The sequence below is a fragment of the Paroedura picta genome, chromosome 1 (genome assembly GCF_049243985.1).
Source record: "Paroedura picta isolate Pp20150507F chromosome 1, Ppicta_v3.0, whole genome shotgun sequence".
Classification (NCBI taxonomy): domain Eukaryota; kingdom Metazoa; phylum Chordata; class Lepidosauria; order Squamata; family Gekkonidae; genus Paroedura; species Paroedura picta.
This window is the reverse complement of record NC_135369.1, coordinates 174,359,151-174,376,563: the sequence shown is the minus strand read 5'-3', so window position 1 is coordinate 174,376,563 and position 17,413 is coordinate 174,359,151. Positions and strand designations below refer to the sequence as shown.

At 47.7% G+C, this 17,413-nt stretch overlaps 1 protein-coding gene across 1 annotated transcript in view; it reads left to right on the top strand.

Annotated features, from left to right (window-relative positions):
* The window catches only part of CTNNA1 (catenin alpha 1), a 97,917-nt gene extending 89,790 nt beyond the window's left edge, over nucleotides 1-8,127 (top strand). Inside the window, exons 17-18 of the mRNA XM_077312757.1 lie at nucleotides 1,892-2,026; nucleotides 6,679-8,127. Coding sequence (XP_077168872.1) covers nucleotides 1,892-2,026; nucleotides 6,679-6,966 — 423 coding nt within the window. The 3' untranslated portion in view covers nucleotides 6,967-8,127. The remainder of the gene's footprint in view (nucleotides 1-1,891; nucleotides 2,027-6,678) is intronic.
* Nucleotides 8,128-17,413: the final 9,286 nt, after the last annotated feature.

Sequence of the window (17,413 nt, the reverse complement as noted above, 5' to 3'; positions counted from 1 at the left end):
GAAGACGATTGAAAGCCGCTTTGAGACTCCTTCTGGTAGAGAAAAGCGGCATATAAGAACCAACTCTTCTTCTTCTTCTTCTTCTATTCTGTCCCCTTGTTGCCATAATGCGTTCTTAAGCTTTTGCTTCCTTGCATATGCATGCATTACCCAAAAGTGTAGGTATACATATCTTGCAGCCTAGTTAGATAAGTTGGAACAGGAAAAATCTCCCCGTCCGTGCAGCTCATCCATTCTCCACCATTTCCCTCCCGCCTTTGCACTCTGCAGTTATGAGTCCCTGAAGTGGGTCCAGCGGGTTCCACTGGTATTTAGACTCTCTGAACATTTTTATTACAGCCTCCTCGCCCCATCTTAGAAGAACAATGAGCCACCATCAGCATGCCGTATAATATCCACATACCGATGATTTGGGTAATCACTAGTGCATAATAGATAAGGGGCTTTTTAAAAGGTCTTCGTTAAAAGAGTGTGAAGCCCTATTTCTGTGCATATCTTTCTCATAAAAAGAGGTCGACAATTGCTCCAAAGGGGAAATCTGTTCAGGGTTTGTTTCTTCAAAACGCTCCAATGCAACTTGGTGATACGCAACGTGGATCGGTTACCCCTTTCTGGCTCCCCATTGACATACTCTGGGAAAAGTTGAAGGCTGTACCTGCAAGGTCAGGACACATTTGCTCTGGGATCCCTTAAGGAGAGCTTGTAGATTTTGGAGGTTTTCTTGTGAATAACTTTTCCAGTCCCATCTAGACATTTCATCCAAGCCTACATCGGGGACCAAAAGCTTTGGATGACATTACACATTATTCCTATCATTTTCATCCCACCCTTTTCCCAAGGAGCTCAAGGCACCGTATGTAGCTATCCCAGTCTCCCGCACAGCATACCTGAGTTAGGTTAGACGATTTATTTGCATGTTAATTCTACAGCAAGAGCTTCTAGTGTGAACATTGACTGATGAAGACTCTCAGCTGTTACCTGCAAACAGGTCAAAGGTTACCAAGAGCCCTTTTCACTGTTTAATGCTTAGGTTGCTGGGCACATCCCTCTGACCTCAGGGCATGCTGTTAACTGGTCGGCCATCCTTGATCACAACTCCCCTTTTATGTGGTCTGATATAGTCTCTCCATACTGTCACTTCTTGAATGAGAGCATGCTGGGATAAGGTGGGTTTAAAATCATATGTTATGCCATGAAAACGATGTCTAGTCCAGGCAAGTCTCATCATGTCAGATCTCGGAAGCTATGCCAGGCCGACGCTTCTAGTATCTGAACGGGAGATCTCCAAGGATTTGAATGGTAAAGGTAAAGGTAAAGGTATCCCCTGTGCAAGCACCGGGTCATGTCTGACCCTTGGGGTGACACCCTCTAGCGTTTTCATGGCAGACTCAATATGGTGTAGTTTGCCATTCCGTTCCCCAGTCATTACCGTTTACCCCCCAGCAAGCTGGGTACTCATTTTACTGACCTTGGAAGGATGGAAGGCTGAGTCAACCTTGAGCCGGCTGCTGGGATTGAACTCCCAGCCTCATGGGCAGAGCTTTCAGACTGCATGTTTGCTGCCTTATCATTCTGCGCCACAAGAGGCTCTATTTGGATGGTAGTTCCTCCAAAAAACACCAGGGGTCAAGACACACAAGTGGAAAAATGACAAACCCCCACCCAACGTCCCTCACCTGGCTGCTAGACAGTCCTCAATCTCCTGGCTACACGGCACACTACATACACTACACACGCCAAATGATAAATAAAGATAAATAACAATGGATTCCAGCATCAGGTTGGAAAGTACAATGGAAGGTTTTGCTTGGACTTCTGTCTAGTGAGATTTGACCTTCAGATATCAAGCTTCTCAGTATTAAGCACATTCTCCCCCCTTCTCTCTCTCCAGTGTCCAGATTCTGCTTGCAAACAGGACCTGCTGGCTTACCTGCAGCGCATTGCTTTGTATTGCCATCAGCTGAACATCTGCAGCAAAGTGAAGGCAGAAGTGCAGAACCTTGGCGGGGAACTGGTCGTGTCCGGGGTACGTAAGATGTTCTGACTACTCTGTCTTGTTTGTGTAAACTGCCAGCTGGAGAAACAAACTCCACTTGGTAGAATTATAGACTTAACCATATGTGTTCTTTGTTGCTGAAACCGACCTAGCTACTTCTCATTTTGAATAGTCCCGGAATTATAAATATTTTGCTCATGCTGGCTCTTCACATTGCTCGGCAGTTCCTCGCAAGAGTGCGGAATGGCACTTTTCTCTAATCCCTACAAGGTAAACACACTGGGTTTCTGCTGTAAGTTTGATTGTTTTAGCTCCGGAGAGCTGACACTGAAGCCTCTAAGGTGTAGTTTGGGCTAAATAAGCTTATTTAGCTTATTCTCCCTTGTACCGTGGTCTTCTCTGCCCAAACCACCCATCTCCTTCATCATTCAGGCTATGCGATACCCCTGCTTTGATGTGCATCTCCCTTTACCGCACGCTCTCTGGGCCACTATTTCCTATTGTGCTCCAGCTGCCAGCCGTCTCCCCTAACTCCACCAGCCTTAGCTTTCCCAAGGTCTTCTGCTGTCAAACGCTGCCCCTTTCCCTTTTCTCCTTGGGGAGAAATAAGTGGAGCATAAATAAAATAAAAGCTCATGAGAGCACAAACGGATAAGTGGCGCTTTTAAGAACTCCAGGGAGAGTTGGGCTGCCTGTTCCCCAGGAATAGTGTTACATAAGAAGTACTTCCTTTTATCTGTCCTAAGCTTGCTGCTCAGTAATTTCATTGAGTGCCCACAAGTTCTTATATTGGGAGAAAAGTACTTCTTTCTTTACCTCCTCTCTCCCATGCCTAATTTTGTAAACCTCTATCATGTCACCCAGTCTGTCAAACTTTGTTACCGTTGTTCAGACCAGGTTATATATAAGCAATATCATGTCACCCTTCAGTCATAGTTTCTCCAAGCTAAAGAACCCTGATCTTTTTACCTTTTCCTTGTGGGGAAGGTGTTTCCATCCCCTTAATGATTTTAGTTGCCCTTCCTTGCACCTTGTCCAATGCTAATCTTTGTTGAGGTGCAGTGACCAGAAGTGTACACAGTTTTCCAAATGAGGCCACACCATAGATTTATACAGGGGCATGATGACACTGACTGATTTGTTTTCAGTCTCCTTCCTAACAATCCCCAGCATAGCATTTGCCTTTCTTATTGGAGTGGCACACTAACTCAACATTTTCAGAACAAATTTAGAGTCCAGGGGCACCTTTAAGAGCAAAGAAGTTTTGTTCAGGGTATGAGCTTTCGTGGGCACTCTTCCTCAGATACAATATGACACTTTCAGTGAGTCATGTACCATATCTCTCTGCTCGTCAGCTATCCCCAGTTCAAATCCCATCACCATATATTCATAGTCAGGATTCTTGGCTCCAGTGCGCATCACCTCACACTTGCCCATGTTGAACCTTGTTTGTCACCTTGATGTCCACTCATCCAGCCTCAACAGACCCCTCTGGAGTGCCTCCCAGACCTTCCTGGTTCCCACCCCCCTGAACAACTTGGTGTCATCTGCAGACTTAGCCGCTTCACTGCTTACTCCAAATCATTAGTGAACGGGTTAATGAGCACCAGATCTAGTACCAAGCCCCACAGTACCCCACTGCTTACCACCTTCCAATGTGAAAACTGGCCAGTTATACTTACTGTCTGATTCTTATTCATTAACCACTATTTAATCTACAAGCACACTTGTTCTCTTATCTCATGACTGTTCCATTTAGTTAGGAGCCGTGGTGTAGTGCGGTGGTCCCCAACCACCGGCCGCGGCTCCCTCTCCCCCCCCCAGTAAGAAACTTCCCAGGCAAAAGCGGCCGATTAGCTTGCGGCCTAGCAAGCTTCTTTTTGTGGGGGGGGGGGGGGGGGGAACAGGGCCGAGCATGCACAGCCGGGAGATTGCCCTCCCCACAGCAGCCGGTCCACAGCCTTTAAAAGGTTGCGGACCACTGGTGTAGTGGTTCGGAGTGGCAGCTTCTAATCTGGAACGCTGGGTTGGATTCCCCGCTTCTCCACATTCAGCCGGGTGACCGTGGGCTCACCACAGCTCTGATAGTGCTGTTCTAACTGAGCAGTCCTGTCAGAAGCCCCCTCAGCCCCACGTCTTTCACAGGGTGTGTGTGGTGGGGAGAAGAAGGGAAAGCAATTGTAAGCCACTCTGAGACTCCTTCGGGGAGTCAAAAGTGGGATATAAAAACCAACTTCTCCTCTTCTTCTAAAAGGTTAGTGAGACAAGATCTCCCCCTATAGCATCCATGCTGATTGCTCTTCAGTAGATTTTGTTCATCGATGTACAATGCTCATTCTGTCTTCGATAACAGATTCTACCAACTTACCCAGTAAGAGTGTTAGACTGACTGGCCTGTAATTTCCTAGACTTCTTCTGGAACCTTTTTAAAAGATGGGCATTACATTAGCTACCTTCTAGTCCTGGGACTGGAGGCAGATTTTAGCCATATGTAGCATATTGTTGTCAGGAGATCCACAAGTTCACATTGGTGTCCTTTCAGCACTCTTGGCTTTATGCCGTCTGAGTCCGATGATCTGTCAGTTTTTAATTTGTCCATCATTCATATGACCTCCCCTGTCATCACTTCAGTCCAACTCAGATGCCCTTCTTGAAATTGCCTGTTCTGGAATAAGCAAGCACCTCCCATCTTCCACATTGAAGACAGAGCAAAAAATGTATGCAGCTTTTTGCCTTTCCCCTATAATCCTTGATCATTCTACCATTTCAAGATCACGTTCTTAAGTTTTGTACCTCCCGTGCTTCTGAGAATCTCTATATTTTTTTTTGGGGGGGGGGTTAATGAAATAATAATGGCAAACAGAAGCCATTACTATGACAGACAGACAACCCTGCTGGAAAAGCTCCTGATAAACTATGTACATTTCAAGTAGCCTCTAGCACAGTGGTCCCCAGCCTTTTTATCACCGGGGACCGGTCAACACTTGACAATTTTACTGAGGCCCGGGGGGGGGGGGTAGTCTTTTGCTGAGGGACGTCGCCGCCACCGCCTGAGCCCCTGCTCTACTTGCTTTCCTCCCTGGTGCCCCTGTCTTCCCGCTGCCCGCGGGGGGGCACTGCCAGCAGAAGCTGCGCAGTGCCACACCGAGGGGATTGCCTCAGCCATGGCGGCTGCTGGAGAACACCAAAGGGGAGCCGGCGGCAGAGTGACAGGGCAGCCCCTGAAGCAGCAGCCGGGGAGGAGGAGCCAAGAACCCCGGACTGGGGGTTGGGGACCGCTGCTCTAGCACACCTTACACTTCCAGCTAGAAAAGCAAATGAGAATGAAGATATGCCATCTAAGATGTTTTTCTGGGCATTAGGTAAAGACGCTTGTGATGGACAGCACTTTAAACGCCAGGCCCCAATTGCTGAAGTTACAGGAAGTGAAGGGTTAATTCCTCACTGAAGCAGAGAACTTGAGTGACAGACTGCTCCAAGCGCTCCGATTGGCCAGCAACAGCCGTGTGAGAAGCGATACTGCCAAAGTGAGCAGTGACTCATAAAAGCTCATTCCCTGCCACAAATGCTGTTAGTCTTTAAAGTACTATTGAGCTCCTGCTCTTTTCTTGTGCTACAGTCAGTCTTATATTTTATTAAGGTTCTAATTAGTTGCAGATCAGAAATAGAAAGGGAAAAATTAGTTGAAAGCTTGCTTTTATAAACACATTAAGAATTCATCCCAGTGTCTTGGGAATTCTTCCGATGATCTGTGTTTTACAATAGCTGTCAGTTTAGCCGTCTCCGCTATTTCCCTGATCTTTTCACACCAAGAATCCATTTGCGGCTCCTCGTGTTGTTTCCATCCGAAAGCAATGATGAGTCTTGCTGCTGTAGTCACATGAAAGAAAAATTCTGCACAATCTTTAGATAGGCCTGTTGGAAGAACACTCAATGACACGTATTCCGGTTTAAACATAACTTTACATTTAAACATCCTTTGCAATTTGGTATGCACCTTTGTCCAGAATATTTTAACCAGTTTACAATTCCGCCACATGTGAAAACAAGAAACGACTGTTTTGTGTCATTTCCAACATTTGCCATCAGTATGGTTAGACATTTTAGATATCACTTTAGGGGTCAAATACCATATATAAAATATTTTAGACCAATTTTCTCGTGGGGCCTGGCATTTTGTTAATTTGGCTGTAAGTAAAAGTAAAGGTATCCCCTGTGCAAGCACCAGGCCATATCTGACCCTTGAGGTGACGCCCTCCAGCGTTTTCATGGCAGACTCAATACGGGGTTTGTTTGCCAGTGCCTTCCCCAGTCATTACCGTTTACCCCCCCCCCCCCCCATCAGGCTGGGTACTCATTTTACTGACCTCGGAAGGATGGAAGGCTGAGTCAACCTTGAGCCGGCTGCTGGGATTGAACTCCCAGCCTCATGGGCAGAGCTTCAGACTGCATGTCTGCTGCCTTACCACTGTTTCAGGAAGTTTAACTTTGTCCTCGTTTCTTATGCTTGCAGGAAATCTCTTTCCAAACAAGTTTCTTTGAGCTTCTTAAAAAGTATCTTTGAGGGTGTTAAATTTAAAGTTTTTGTGAATTTTGCAGGATGTTAGCCATTTTTTTTCTTTTCCCTTTCTTTTCAGGATTGCATTGATGGCTCATTAACTTTCCTCTACTGTATGTTTTAGGTGGATAGTGCCATGTCGTTGATTCAAGCGGCCAAGAACCTGATGAACGCCGTGGTCCAAACAGTGAAGGCTTCCTACGTGGCATCCACGAAGTACCAGAAGTCTCAAGGGATGGCCTCCCTCAACCTTCCGGCAGTGTCATGGAAGATGAAGGCGCCAGAGAAGAAGCCGCTCGTCAAGCGCGAGAAGCAAGACGAGACGCAGACCAAAATCAAGCGGGCCTCTCAGAAGAAGCACGTGAACCCAGTCCAAGCGCTCAGCGAGTTCAAAGCCATGGAGAGCATTTAGGAAGAGGATTCCGGGCTGCTCCTCTCCGGATTCCTTCGGATAGTCTACGCCTCATGTCAAAATGAATTTACTTAAATATTTTGATAAAAATCATGTAGAGTAAAACCAGGATCAGGCCTGTGAAGCATGACAGTGCAACTTTTTGAGTCCGCAAACATGTTAATCGTAGTATGAAGATGCTGTTTAGATTTGTCACTCTTTTCCTAGCTGACTTTTAAAGTAATAAATCCTGCTTTAAATTTTATCATGTAACCAAAGACAAATTTATGGCAACGTTAACCGTTTTGCGTAGCTGGGTCATGCCCTTCCTTTCAAAGGAAGGGCACAGTCAGGCAAATCTTCTCATTTCGAAAACAAATTGGGGGGGGGGTGTTTCTTCAAGCATATGACATACTTTAGGGTCGGCAAAGAGGTCACCTCCATATGTTGAAGCGACCGTCGAAACACTAGTTGCTGTTTACAACACTAAGACGACTGTGGAACAAATGATTTGACAAAGTAATATACTGTAGCATTCCTTTTTTAATTTAAGCAATCTTGCGTTTGTTGTTTGAAGCGGAACACACTGATGCATTTGTCTGAATGGCTGGATCCCAGGTGACCTCCTAAGAGTGTGTCAATTAGAGCCACGTAGCAGAGGGGGACAGGTCATAGGCCTGCTCCTGCACTTTGAATGTCCCTCCGACTTTACCCGTCACCCATTCCGTAGAGATTTCTGCGGGGTGCCCACGGGAAGGCAGCGGAAAGAAAGTGGGCGTGATGAGCAGCACACCACTAACAGAACTGATTACCGTTCCCGAGCCTGAGGATTTTAATGCTCGATTAGACTCCTGGTGTGCTTGAGCCCCACAGGACTCTAATAAAAGTTGCTTGTGCCAGGCAGTGTGTCTGTGCTGTTAAGTGGCTGCCTGTCTCCCCCGCCCCCCCCCCCAGCATTCAAATGCAAATTCATCCTTGTGTTCTTCTTTTTTAAAAAAAAAATGGCTATGCATCCTGCCTTAGGTTTTAAAAGAAGCCTAACAAATAGTGTTTATTCAGACTGCAATTTAGACAACATTATTTGTGATAACTGGAGCTTTGCGGCATCATTGTGCTGTTTTAAATTTTACAGATTTCTGTTTTTATACCTTTTTTTCCCAATAAAGTCCAATATAAAATCTGCTCGTCACAGGTCAGAGCTTTTATCACAGGATACTCTGAATTGTTCTCTCTTGCCCCGGAGGGACGGACCAGATCCAATGAGATGATATTTAATTAAATTCCGTCTCAACATCCAGAAGAAGTTCCTGACAGTTAGAGCGGTTTCTCAGTGGAACAGGCCTCCCTGGGAGGTGGTGGGTTCTCCATCTTTGGAGATTTTTAAACAGAAGCTGGATAGCTATCTGACGGAGAGGCTGAATCTGTGAAGGCTCAAGAGGGTGGCAGGTTACAGTGGATGAGCGATAGGGCTGGGAGTGTCCTGCATGGCGCGTGGAGTTGGACTAGGTGACCCAGGAGGTCCCTTCCTACTCTGTGATTCTATGAATTCCACGGCTGTATCGTCCGATGTTGGTAATTGATGGCTGATTCGCTTGCCTGGCTTAGATAGAATGCACTAAATAGAAGGCCTGCTATAACAAATGAATCTGCTCTTAAAATGGACTTGGAGCTGCTGGCTGGGGAAAAGGCAGCCAGGAGTTAGACAGCTGCATTCTTGGCAAAGGACAGGACCCTTTGCTTTGACATTTAGTTGTTTGGGTCCACTTTGTGGCTCAGGAATGATAAAACCAAAGTTTTCCAGCTGTCTGTGAAGTGATGTTGAATAAGTCACCTTCAGTCTCCTTCAGGTAGACTAGAAGTTCCGGGATATCCATGTCACACTAAGCTTGTGACCATTGCCAAAGGGAGGCGTCAGTGCACAGATATTTTGTGTTAGTACTTTTTGCTATTTAGTATTTGATTTATAGCCTACCACTCCCATACAAAGCGGGCAACAGTCATAACCCCACAATAAAGTCCCCTTAACCATAAAACAATAAAACCATTTACTTCAGCCTTGGGATTATCCCCCTCCTTTCCCCAACAGGCCACATTTCACCTGGGGGGGGGTTAATGGGGAGCAACCAGATGTACCCTAGATCTTACTTGCCCTGGCCTCAACCAAAGACCTGGTGGAAGAGTTCCGTTTTGCAGGCCCTGCGGAACTGTGAAAGCTCTTTCAGGGTCCTCAGCTCTCCCAGGAGCTCATCCCACCAGGTCAGGACCAGGACCGAAAAAGCCCTGGTTGAGGCCAGGCGAAGCTCCCTCGATTCACATTTTCCGATAACACCCTGAATGAAGTCTGGTTTGCTGAAGGGTTTTTGTGCAAACAGTCAGTGAAATAATTAGTCATGTTAGTAGTAAATTTTTTTGTGGGGGAGGGGCAGCATCTCATGTCCTGTTCAATGCACATATGAAGCCATAGAACAAAAAACATATGGAGGTTTTTATTAGCATTTATTATAAGGCCAGAATTAACACACCGAAAGCATATATAATAATATAAAATATATAACCAGGTAGGTACATCGGTTACGCAGACAAATTTGGCAATCCCCCTAAAGACTAATATCTTTTCAATCCACCCAGTCTTAGCTCCGTCACATCTCCCTGGAAAGCATGACACTCCCACAATATTCAGGTGCCCCACGGTGTTTCTCAGATTAAGGAAATCAGGTGGAATGGATTTCATCTGTGTTCGCGACTATTCGTTTCCTAGATGGAGATTTTGTGATTGCAGAGCTGTTGCAGATCTCATTGCCCCGTGTCGGGACTTCAGGTTGGGAGCTTGGTGCCGGCAGCAGACGAACGCCACGGTAAGGTCCAGTTGTGGTAAGGTCCAGTTGCTTAGTGACTGTAGACTGCAGCAGATGAACAGACTTGGTCTGTGACCGGTAGGGCAAGGTTAGGAATCAGGCAGAGTCAGAGAGTAGAATCTGTGACAAAGGAACTTCCAAGGTCCAGGCAGAGTAAGGATCCAAAAGAAGGTCTTTATTGAACAGAAAGACTACAGCAGCTAACGTGAGCCAAGACCCGTTGAGCAATTGTCTTGGGAGAGACTTATAGGGGGAACCGCGTAGGGGAGGGGGGTGAGAAGCAAAAGTGGCGGGAAAGCTACATTTGCAAAAAAGTCACAGGAATTCCCAGGCGAGCCAGATGGCCTGGCGTTTGATCTAAACTAACAGCCTGTTGAGACTCTAGTGAGACAAGCAAGGTCATTCAAAGCGGAGTAGATAAGGATGCCCAGCTGAGGGCAGCTTTGGTATGCACAGGGCGGACAGGAACCAACCCAGAGATTTATGATTTTATTACACCCGGCCTGGAGGAGTCCGGGAGAAAACAGTCGGGAAGGGGCATGAATCGGGGTTCATGACAGGTTCTTTCTTTGCTATGTTGTCTCTGCATTTGTATATAAGAGTTTCTGCTAAGGGCATCCATTCACATTTTAGAGCAGGGGCGGGCAAACTGTGACCCTCCAGATGTCATAACCCCACAATATCTGGAGGGCCACAGTTTGCCCACCCCTGTTTTAGAGTGTCCAACAGCACCTTTTAAACGGGCTGTTTCAAACCTGAATGGAGAAGATTCCAGCACATTGTGCTGTCAGTGTGATGCATATGGGCCTATCAATCACAGACAAGATCCCGGAGAAAGCGGCGATTTAATCTCAACACGGGATGTTACGTTCTTCGGCAGCCTCGCGCACCGGTCTCGTTTTGTCTAACACTGCTTCCGACCGGCGTCTGACAAATTTGAGAAAGGAGACGGGAAGTGGGTTGTCGGACTCTTAATGAGATTGATCTGCCTTCACAGGTGCTGCTAATTGAACAAGTTCCTCTGCCGCTTTGTTTAAACTAAATCGGCCTTCCTTTGAACTGCCCGCCTGAATGAGGGGCTGCCTTCTCCGAGCTAACCGTGGAGTGAGAGGCAGCGCTCGACAACGTGCCTCCAGGGGTTTCTTCCGCGTCGTGATGTAGCGGACAAATGGGGAGGCTGCAAGGAGCACAAAAGCACAGGCCCGTGAGAGGATGCAGCCTTGCAGGTCGAAAGGGAAGGGAAGGGGACAAAGAGCCCAAGTGCAGCCAGAACCCCGGAGGAAATGCAGTTAGAATCATAGCGTTGGAAGGGGCTAGACAGGCCTTGTAGTCCAACCCCCTGTTCAGTGCCGGATCAGCCTAAAGCAGTGGTCCCCAACCTTTTTATTACCGGGGACCGGTCAACACTTGACAATTTTACTGAGGCCCAGGGGGGAGTAGTCTTATGCTGAGGGACATCGCCGCTGCCTGAGCCCCTGCTCCACTTGCTTTCCCGTCAGCACCCCTGAATTCCCACTGCTCTCTGGGGGGCGCTGCCAGCAGGGGGAGCCCCAGCCTTGGCGGCCACCAGTACACCAAAGGTGAGCCAGTGGCAGAATGGCAGGGCAGCAGCCGGGGAAGAGGACGAGGAGAAGCCAAGAACCCCGGACCGGGGGTTGGGGACCACTGGCCTAAAGCATCCAGGATAAGTATCTGTCCAGTTGCTGCATAAAGACCGCCAGTGAGGGGGAACTCACCACCTCCTTCTGCAGTCTGCTCCATTGCTGAACTAAAGGTAAGTTAGAAGGCTTGTAGAAAGAAAACACTAGAAAAAATAAAAATCTGACTTGATGGCTTGAATATAACTTCTTTTTTGCCTATGAATGCTTAATTTCCTGGCCTATATGCTATCACAGTAAACGAATTAAAGATGATTCTGTGTTGCTTATTATTCATAAATGCAAGCCAAAAGCCAAAAGCAGGGCTCAGACATGCACAATAACGATATCGAGCCGCGTCCCGTTTTCAGGGATTCTTCCTCAGTGGCTCCTGGTCTTTAAAGCAGCAATTCAAATGTTTCTACTAAAGTTCTTCACAATCTTTACAATCTTCACAGGGGTTTCTTCACAGCTCAGTGGCAAACTCCCACTGCTGAATTGCCCAGCTGCGCAAATGGTTGTTGGCAGATGGATGGATGGATGGAGGGAGGGATGGATGGATGGATGGATGGATGATGGAGGGAGGGAGGGAGGGAGGGAGGGAGGGAGGGAGGGAGGGAGGGAGGGAGGGAGGGAGGGATGGATGGATGGATGGATGGATGATGGATGGATGGATGGATGGATGGATGGATGGATGATGGATGGATGGATGGATGGATGATGGATGGATGGAGAGATGGATAGATGGATAGATAGATAGATAGATAGATAGATAGATAGATAGATAGATAGATAGATAGATAGATAGATAGATAGAGCTGCCTCAAATGTGCTTTTTAATAAAGTCCCTTTTTTATTTCCAAGTGTTCTAGGTGAAGAAAACTGATAGTTAGGGAAACAGCAGCAGATTCGGGTGGGGCGGCTTAATGGAGAGAGTCGACTTCAGATTCTGCCTGGAGCTTTTGCTCTCCTCTCTTTCCACCTCAAACTCCCCCCCCACCCACCCCGCATACACAGACTCTCCCTATCAAAGCCCCAGTTTTACACCATCCGGGGCCGGTAAGGCTTCCCTACCCCTTCTCTCCTTTCTTGCCATCATGATTTCAAAAGAGGCAAGGACGGGGCTGTTTTGAGACGTTTTAGAGAGTTAAATTATTTATCGCAGACTGTATTGACACATATTTTATCCTGTATGTTTTAATTATGACGCGCCTCGCCCTGAAGTCCCAAGAGGAAAGAGCGGGTAATAAATGCAATAAATAAATCATAACGATAATCGTAGCGATAATACAATTGGGTTGACGGAGGATCTGTCTGCGGGAGAAGGTAGCCGTTGATGTATTGAGACGTTTTATCCGGTTTTTCTCCCCCGAAGGGGCTCCTAACGTATTGAAACCACAGCTTAATTGAAAGAAAATGCCATTTGAATGAAAGAGGGCACTAAATGACATCTCGGGCTGGTCCTGGATCCCCTAATCTGGCCCACACGGACCACCAGTTTCCCAGCAAGGCCAAGAGCTCTCTGGCTTTGCCGGAAGGCTCCTACCTCAGTCTATCGAGAGGCCCGATACCTCCCAACGGAAAAGAGGCAAAAGGCAGGTTTCATTCGGCTGCTCCTGACTTTATTATCTCTTTCTGAAACGAACAACTCTTACACGTCACTTCTTTAGCATCACCTAGTCCCTAGAACCATTTCCACTACAGTGGTTCTCAACCTGGGCATTGGGACCTCTTTGGGAGTCAAACAACCCTTTCACAGGGGTTGTAGCAGGGCAGGGGGGGGAGCGCCATCCACACAACAGCCTTGCGGGGTAGATCGAGATAGAGCGTTCGTCTGTCTGGGGCAGCAGAAAACAGCGATATCGGTATGGTGGGACAAGAGGCAGAACTGAACTGAGAAACCCCGGGGAAAAACCCAATTTATACACAATCATGAACAATGGATCTTCATCACATGGCTCTTTCTATAGCCTTCCTGTTTCCTTGAGTGCCTGTAGGTACCTGTAGGTACCTGGTTTGGAGGCTGGAGCGCCAAAACAGATACCGGAGAGAGAACGTTGGTTATGGGACGCAATAGCAAATCAATCCCCCATCCTGGCGGCTTTATTCTGTGCAAGGTCTGCTTACAGCACCAGGAGTGTGTTCCTTGCTCCTTCGGTCCCAGGTCCTTCAAATTTGAAACGGGGAGAGACGAACACAGAAGCACTCCAAAAGCTCTCGTCCTCTTTTGCCAGCATCCCTTGAACTGTCAGCTGACGCTGCCATAGTTTGTTTGCTTTTATTTAAGTACATCCTGCTTGAATAATGCACACTTTCTGTCGCTTGCCATCTGCTCATGTCGGCTGTCCCCCAGAGGTGTCCAATGGCGTCCCTTCTCTCTGAGCGCTTCTCCGCTGCGTGCTCCGCCCTACCTCGGCCCCACTCGCTGCAAGGGGGGTGAATAGGGCGGGCTGTGGGGCCTCCTCCCCTTGTCCTAGTGCAGCTTGTCATCCAGCTGATTTACTTACTCCCACTTGGATGATGAATTTTTATGATCCCGCAAAGGGCTATATTTTATGCATGATGTTTCAGATTTCCTGTAAAGCGCGGAGCATGAATTTAGTGTGCCGTGACCTGTTGGCTCCTTGCTTATGCTCTTGACACAGTGATGCTGCGGCCCTAAGTGGTCTTGTCAGGGAGATCATCCCCTGGAACTATGACTTATTTCCGTGTGGAAATAGGCTGCATCTCGTGTGCGTAATTCATATTCCGGGGTGACAGCAATCTTAATTCGGGAGAGGGTTGGCTTTCTGCCACACACTTAAAGCGACATGTGACACAAGACCTCCATGCAGAGACCCAGATACACATAAATCTTCTCCGTGCACATTCTGTGCGCATGGAAAAGTTGAGCGGCTATCTATTGGTCCCAGCAAAATCCCGCAAGCATGAACACGAATCATTGAATATCTTTTGTATTTGGATGCCTTTTCCCTTACATCCTCCAATGATCAACATCTGCTGAAGTTTCCTGGCCCAAAGGAGGTGACGTTAGCCCTGGCCAGGCCTGGTGGAATGCTCTGCCCAAGAAGATGCAGGGCCCTGCAGGACCCACAAGCCAGAGCTTTTCTGCCAGGCGTAGAGTTAGGGTGCAAAAAGACCAAAAGAAAATGGTGGCCTCACAGGCGGAAATTGAGGGCAGATCTGCTCCAAAACTCTGGGGATAACCCCCACACACACCGCCCTTGCCTGGGAGTAAATCAGTGGAGGATTGAATGGTTTTAATTATGCTGTCACTCATCCTGAGCTGCATGGAAACAGTGGGACATGAAAACATTCATTCATTCATTCATTCATTCATTCATTCATTCATTCATTCATTGGACCAACCAAAATTGATGTAAGACGCTTAGCAAGCTCTGCAGGACACCAGAACTCTTTGTCAAACTTGTTACAAGTTTTATGAAGATAAAGGGTGGACTGTGGACCCAGAGCCGGTGTGTAGAGGTCTGATCTTGATCGTGGGCTCGGTGAGATGACCACCACGTTGCGAGGTGAACTCTCTGCCCTTTCACCGAGCTGCAGGAACCATCCAAAATGTTCTTTGCGCGTGAACAGGAGGGAAACAACTCTGCCACATGGCGCGGTCAGTGTTGGGAAGGAAACACCAGGGGCTGTCCACAAGCACCGGAAGCTCTCAAAGTAAATGAGGCGGGAAGGCCCGTGTCCTCACTTCCTGCTCTTTACAGAAGTTAGGGGCGTGGATGAATTGGGGTGTCGGAGCACTGCTGGAGCAGGGAGCGACTTCCCCCTCAACACCGTAGCCATCCTGAAGCTGCTGTGTGCTCTGTAACCGAGAAAACCACAGGTTCTGTACCAAGGGAAGCTTCAGTATGCACAGTATGCACCTCTGTGCCATCCCTTTCGTACAGTCTTTTTTGAATGAGAATAGGCTGCCCTGTGGCTTTAGTTTCATTCCTCCGGTCCACCTGCATGCTATAAATATTGATAGTCTTTTTTTTAAGACAGAAAGGAAAAAGCAAGATGCTGGCTTCATGCAACGCAAAGGCTCTTGCAGCTAAGGAGGGAAGCAATACTGTAAGACACTCCACGCTACACAGCAGCTATTTCCTCCAGAGGAACATGAGGGGCCAGACTTCCGGTGGGGGCTAGAGAACACCTGGAAGTACAACTGCTTTCAAAATGACGGCAATCAGTTCCTTTGGAGAAATCGCTTGCTTTGAAGGGCGGAATTGATGGCATTACTAGGGGCCAAGCCCCTTGCATTCAGGAATACAACGGGCACTAGATTAGGGGGGTGTAGTGGAAGACCTCTGCAGATGGCCTCCCCATCCCCCCAGGACCTGGATAGGCTGCAGGCTGGAGGCCCCCGGGAAAGGGAACTCACCAGCAAGGGCAGCTCTCATGCAGCCGAGAACTGCAGCCTCGGAGGGAAGTAGAAGAAGAAGGGGGGTGGTCAGAGGTGGGGGACAGAAGACGATTGGCTGGCTGCTGGACAGACAGCCAAGCTGGTTGGAGGAGGAGGCACTCAAGGGCGGGACAGCCACCTTGAGTGGGTAGGCCATGAGACATGCTCCTCCAAGGCCTCACCAGAAATATATAGTGGAACAGATACCCTGCTTCTCTCCCCAAACCTCACCATCCCAAGACTTCACCCCCCCCCCCAATGTCCAGGGATTTCCTAATCTGCTTTTGAAATGACGGCGATCAGTTCCTCCAGAGAATATGGTTGCTTTGGAGGGTGGACTTTATGGCATTACTAGGGGCCAAGCCCCTTGCATTCAGGAATACGACGGAGCTGCTTCTCTCCCCAAATCTCACCATCCCAAGCCTCCACCTCCAAATCTCCAGAGATTTCCCAATGTTGATCTGGCATCCCTAAGGGGAACTCATCTCTGTAGTTGGTAGATCTGTTGTGATTCCAGGAGACCTCCAGTTCCTACCTGGTGGGTGGCAACCCTAGAAGGACAGAGGAAAACAGGGTGAGGCTATGGGGCCTTTCAGGAAAAGGAAATAGTGATAGAGGGGGAAGTGAGATGCCTCCTGCAAGTCCTTGTGGGCATATAAGAGCCAACTCTTCTTCTTCTTCTTCTTCTTCTTCTTCTTCTTCTTCTTCTTCTTCTTCTTCTTCTTCTTCTTCTTCTTCTTCTTCTTCTTCATTTCCTATGTTGTGTGGGAGATGAACTAGATCAGTGGTCCCCAACCTTTTTATCACCGGGGACCACTCAATGCTTGACAATTTTACTGAGGCCCGGTGGGGGGGGGGCGCTTTCTGATCGCTATGGTAATGTTTAAACATCCCTTCAAACTAAGATACAGACGTTCCACAACAAGGAACATAAGGAACATTTTATTTTCATGGAAATTTTAACTCATGACAATGACAAATCAATGGGAACCCTGAGCTTGTTTCTCTGCAACGAGATAGTCCCATCTGGGAGTGAGGGGAGACAATGACACCCGAAATGTAAAGGGCCGGGGGGGGGGGGCTGAAGTAAAGGGCTGGGGGAGGAGAAGGCATTCTTCGCGGCCCACCTCCAATTAGTCTATGGACCACATGTGGTCCACGGCCCACAGGTTGGGGATCGCTAAACTAGATGACCTTCAGAGTCCCTTCCAGCACTCTGTTTCCATGTTTCCATTACCAAATTTAGAATAGGGCCAGCATTCTCCTGATCTCATGAGCAGACTAGTTAAGGCAAACAAGACATCTTCTCAGTCACTCCAAATGGGTTTCCACCATGTTGGTTGGTAGCAGCAAAATAAAACAGAAGGCCAGTGGCATTATAAACATAAACAAAAAAGGTATTTTTGAGATAAGCTTGCCCACCACTTTCACTGATGCTTTATTTATTATTTAAACACATATCCTGCCTTTCCTCTTGCTTTACTGTGGCTTAGCGTAATATAAGGTCCCAAAGAACATAGGTTCCTAGGAATACATTTTGAAAGACACTGCTCTGGTTCAATGGACAA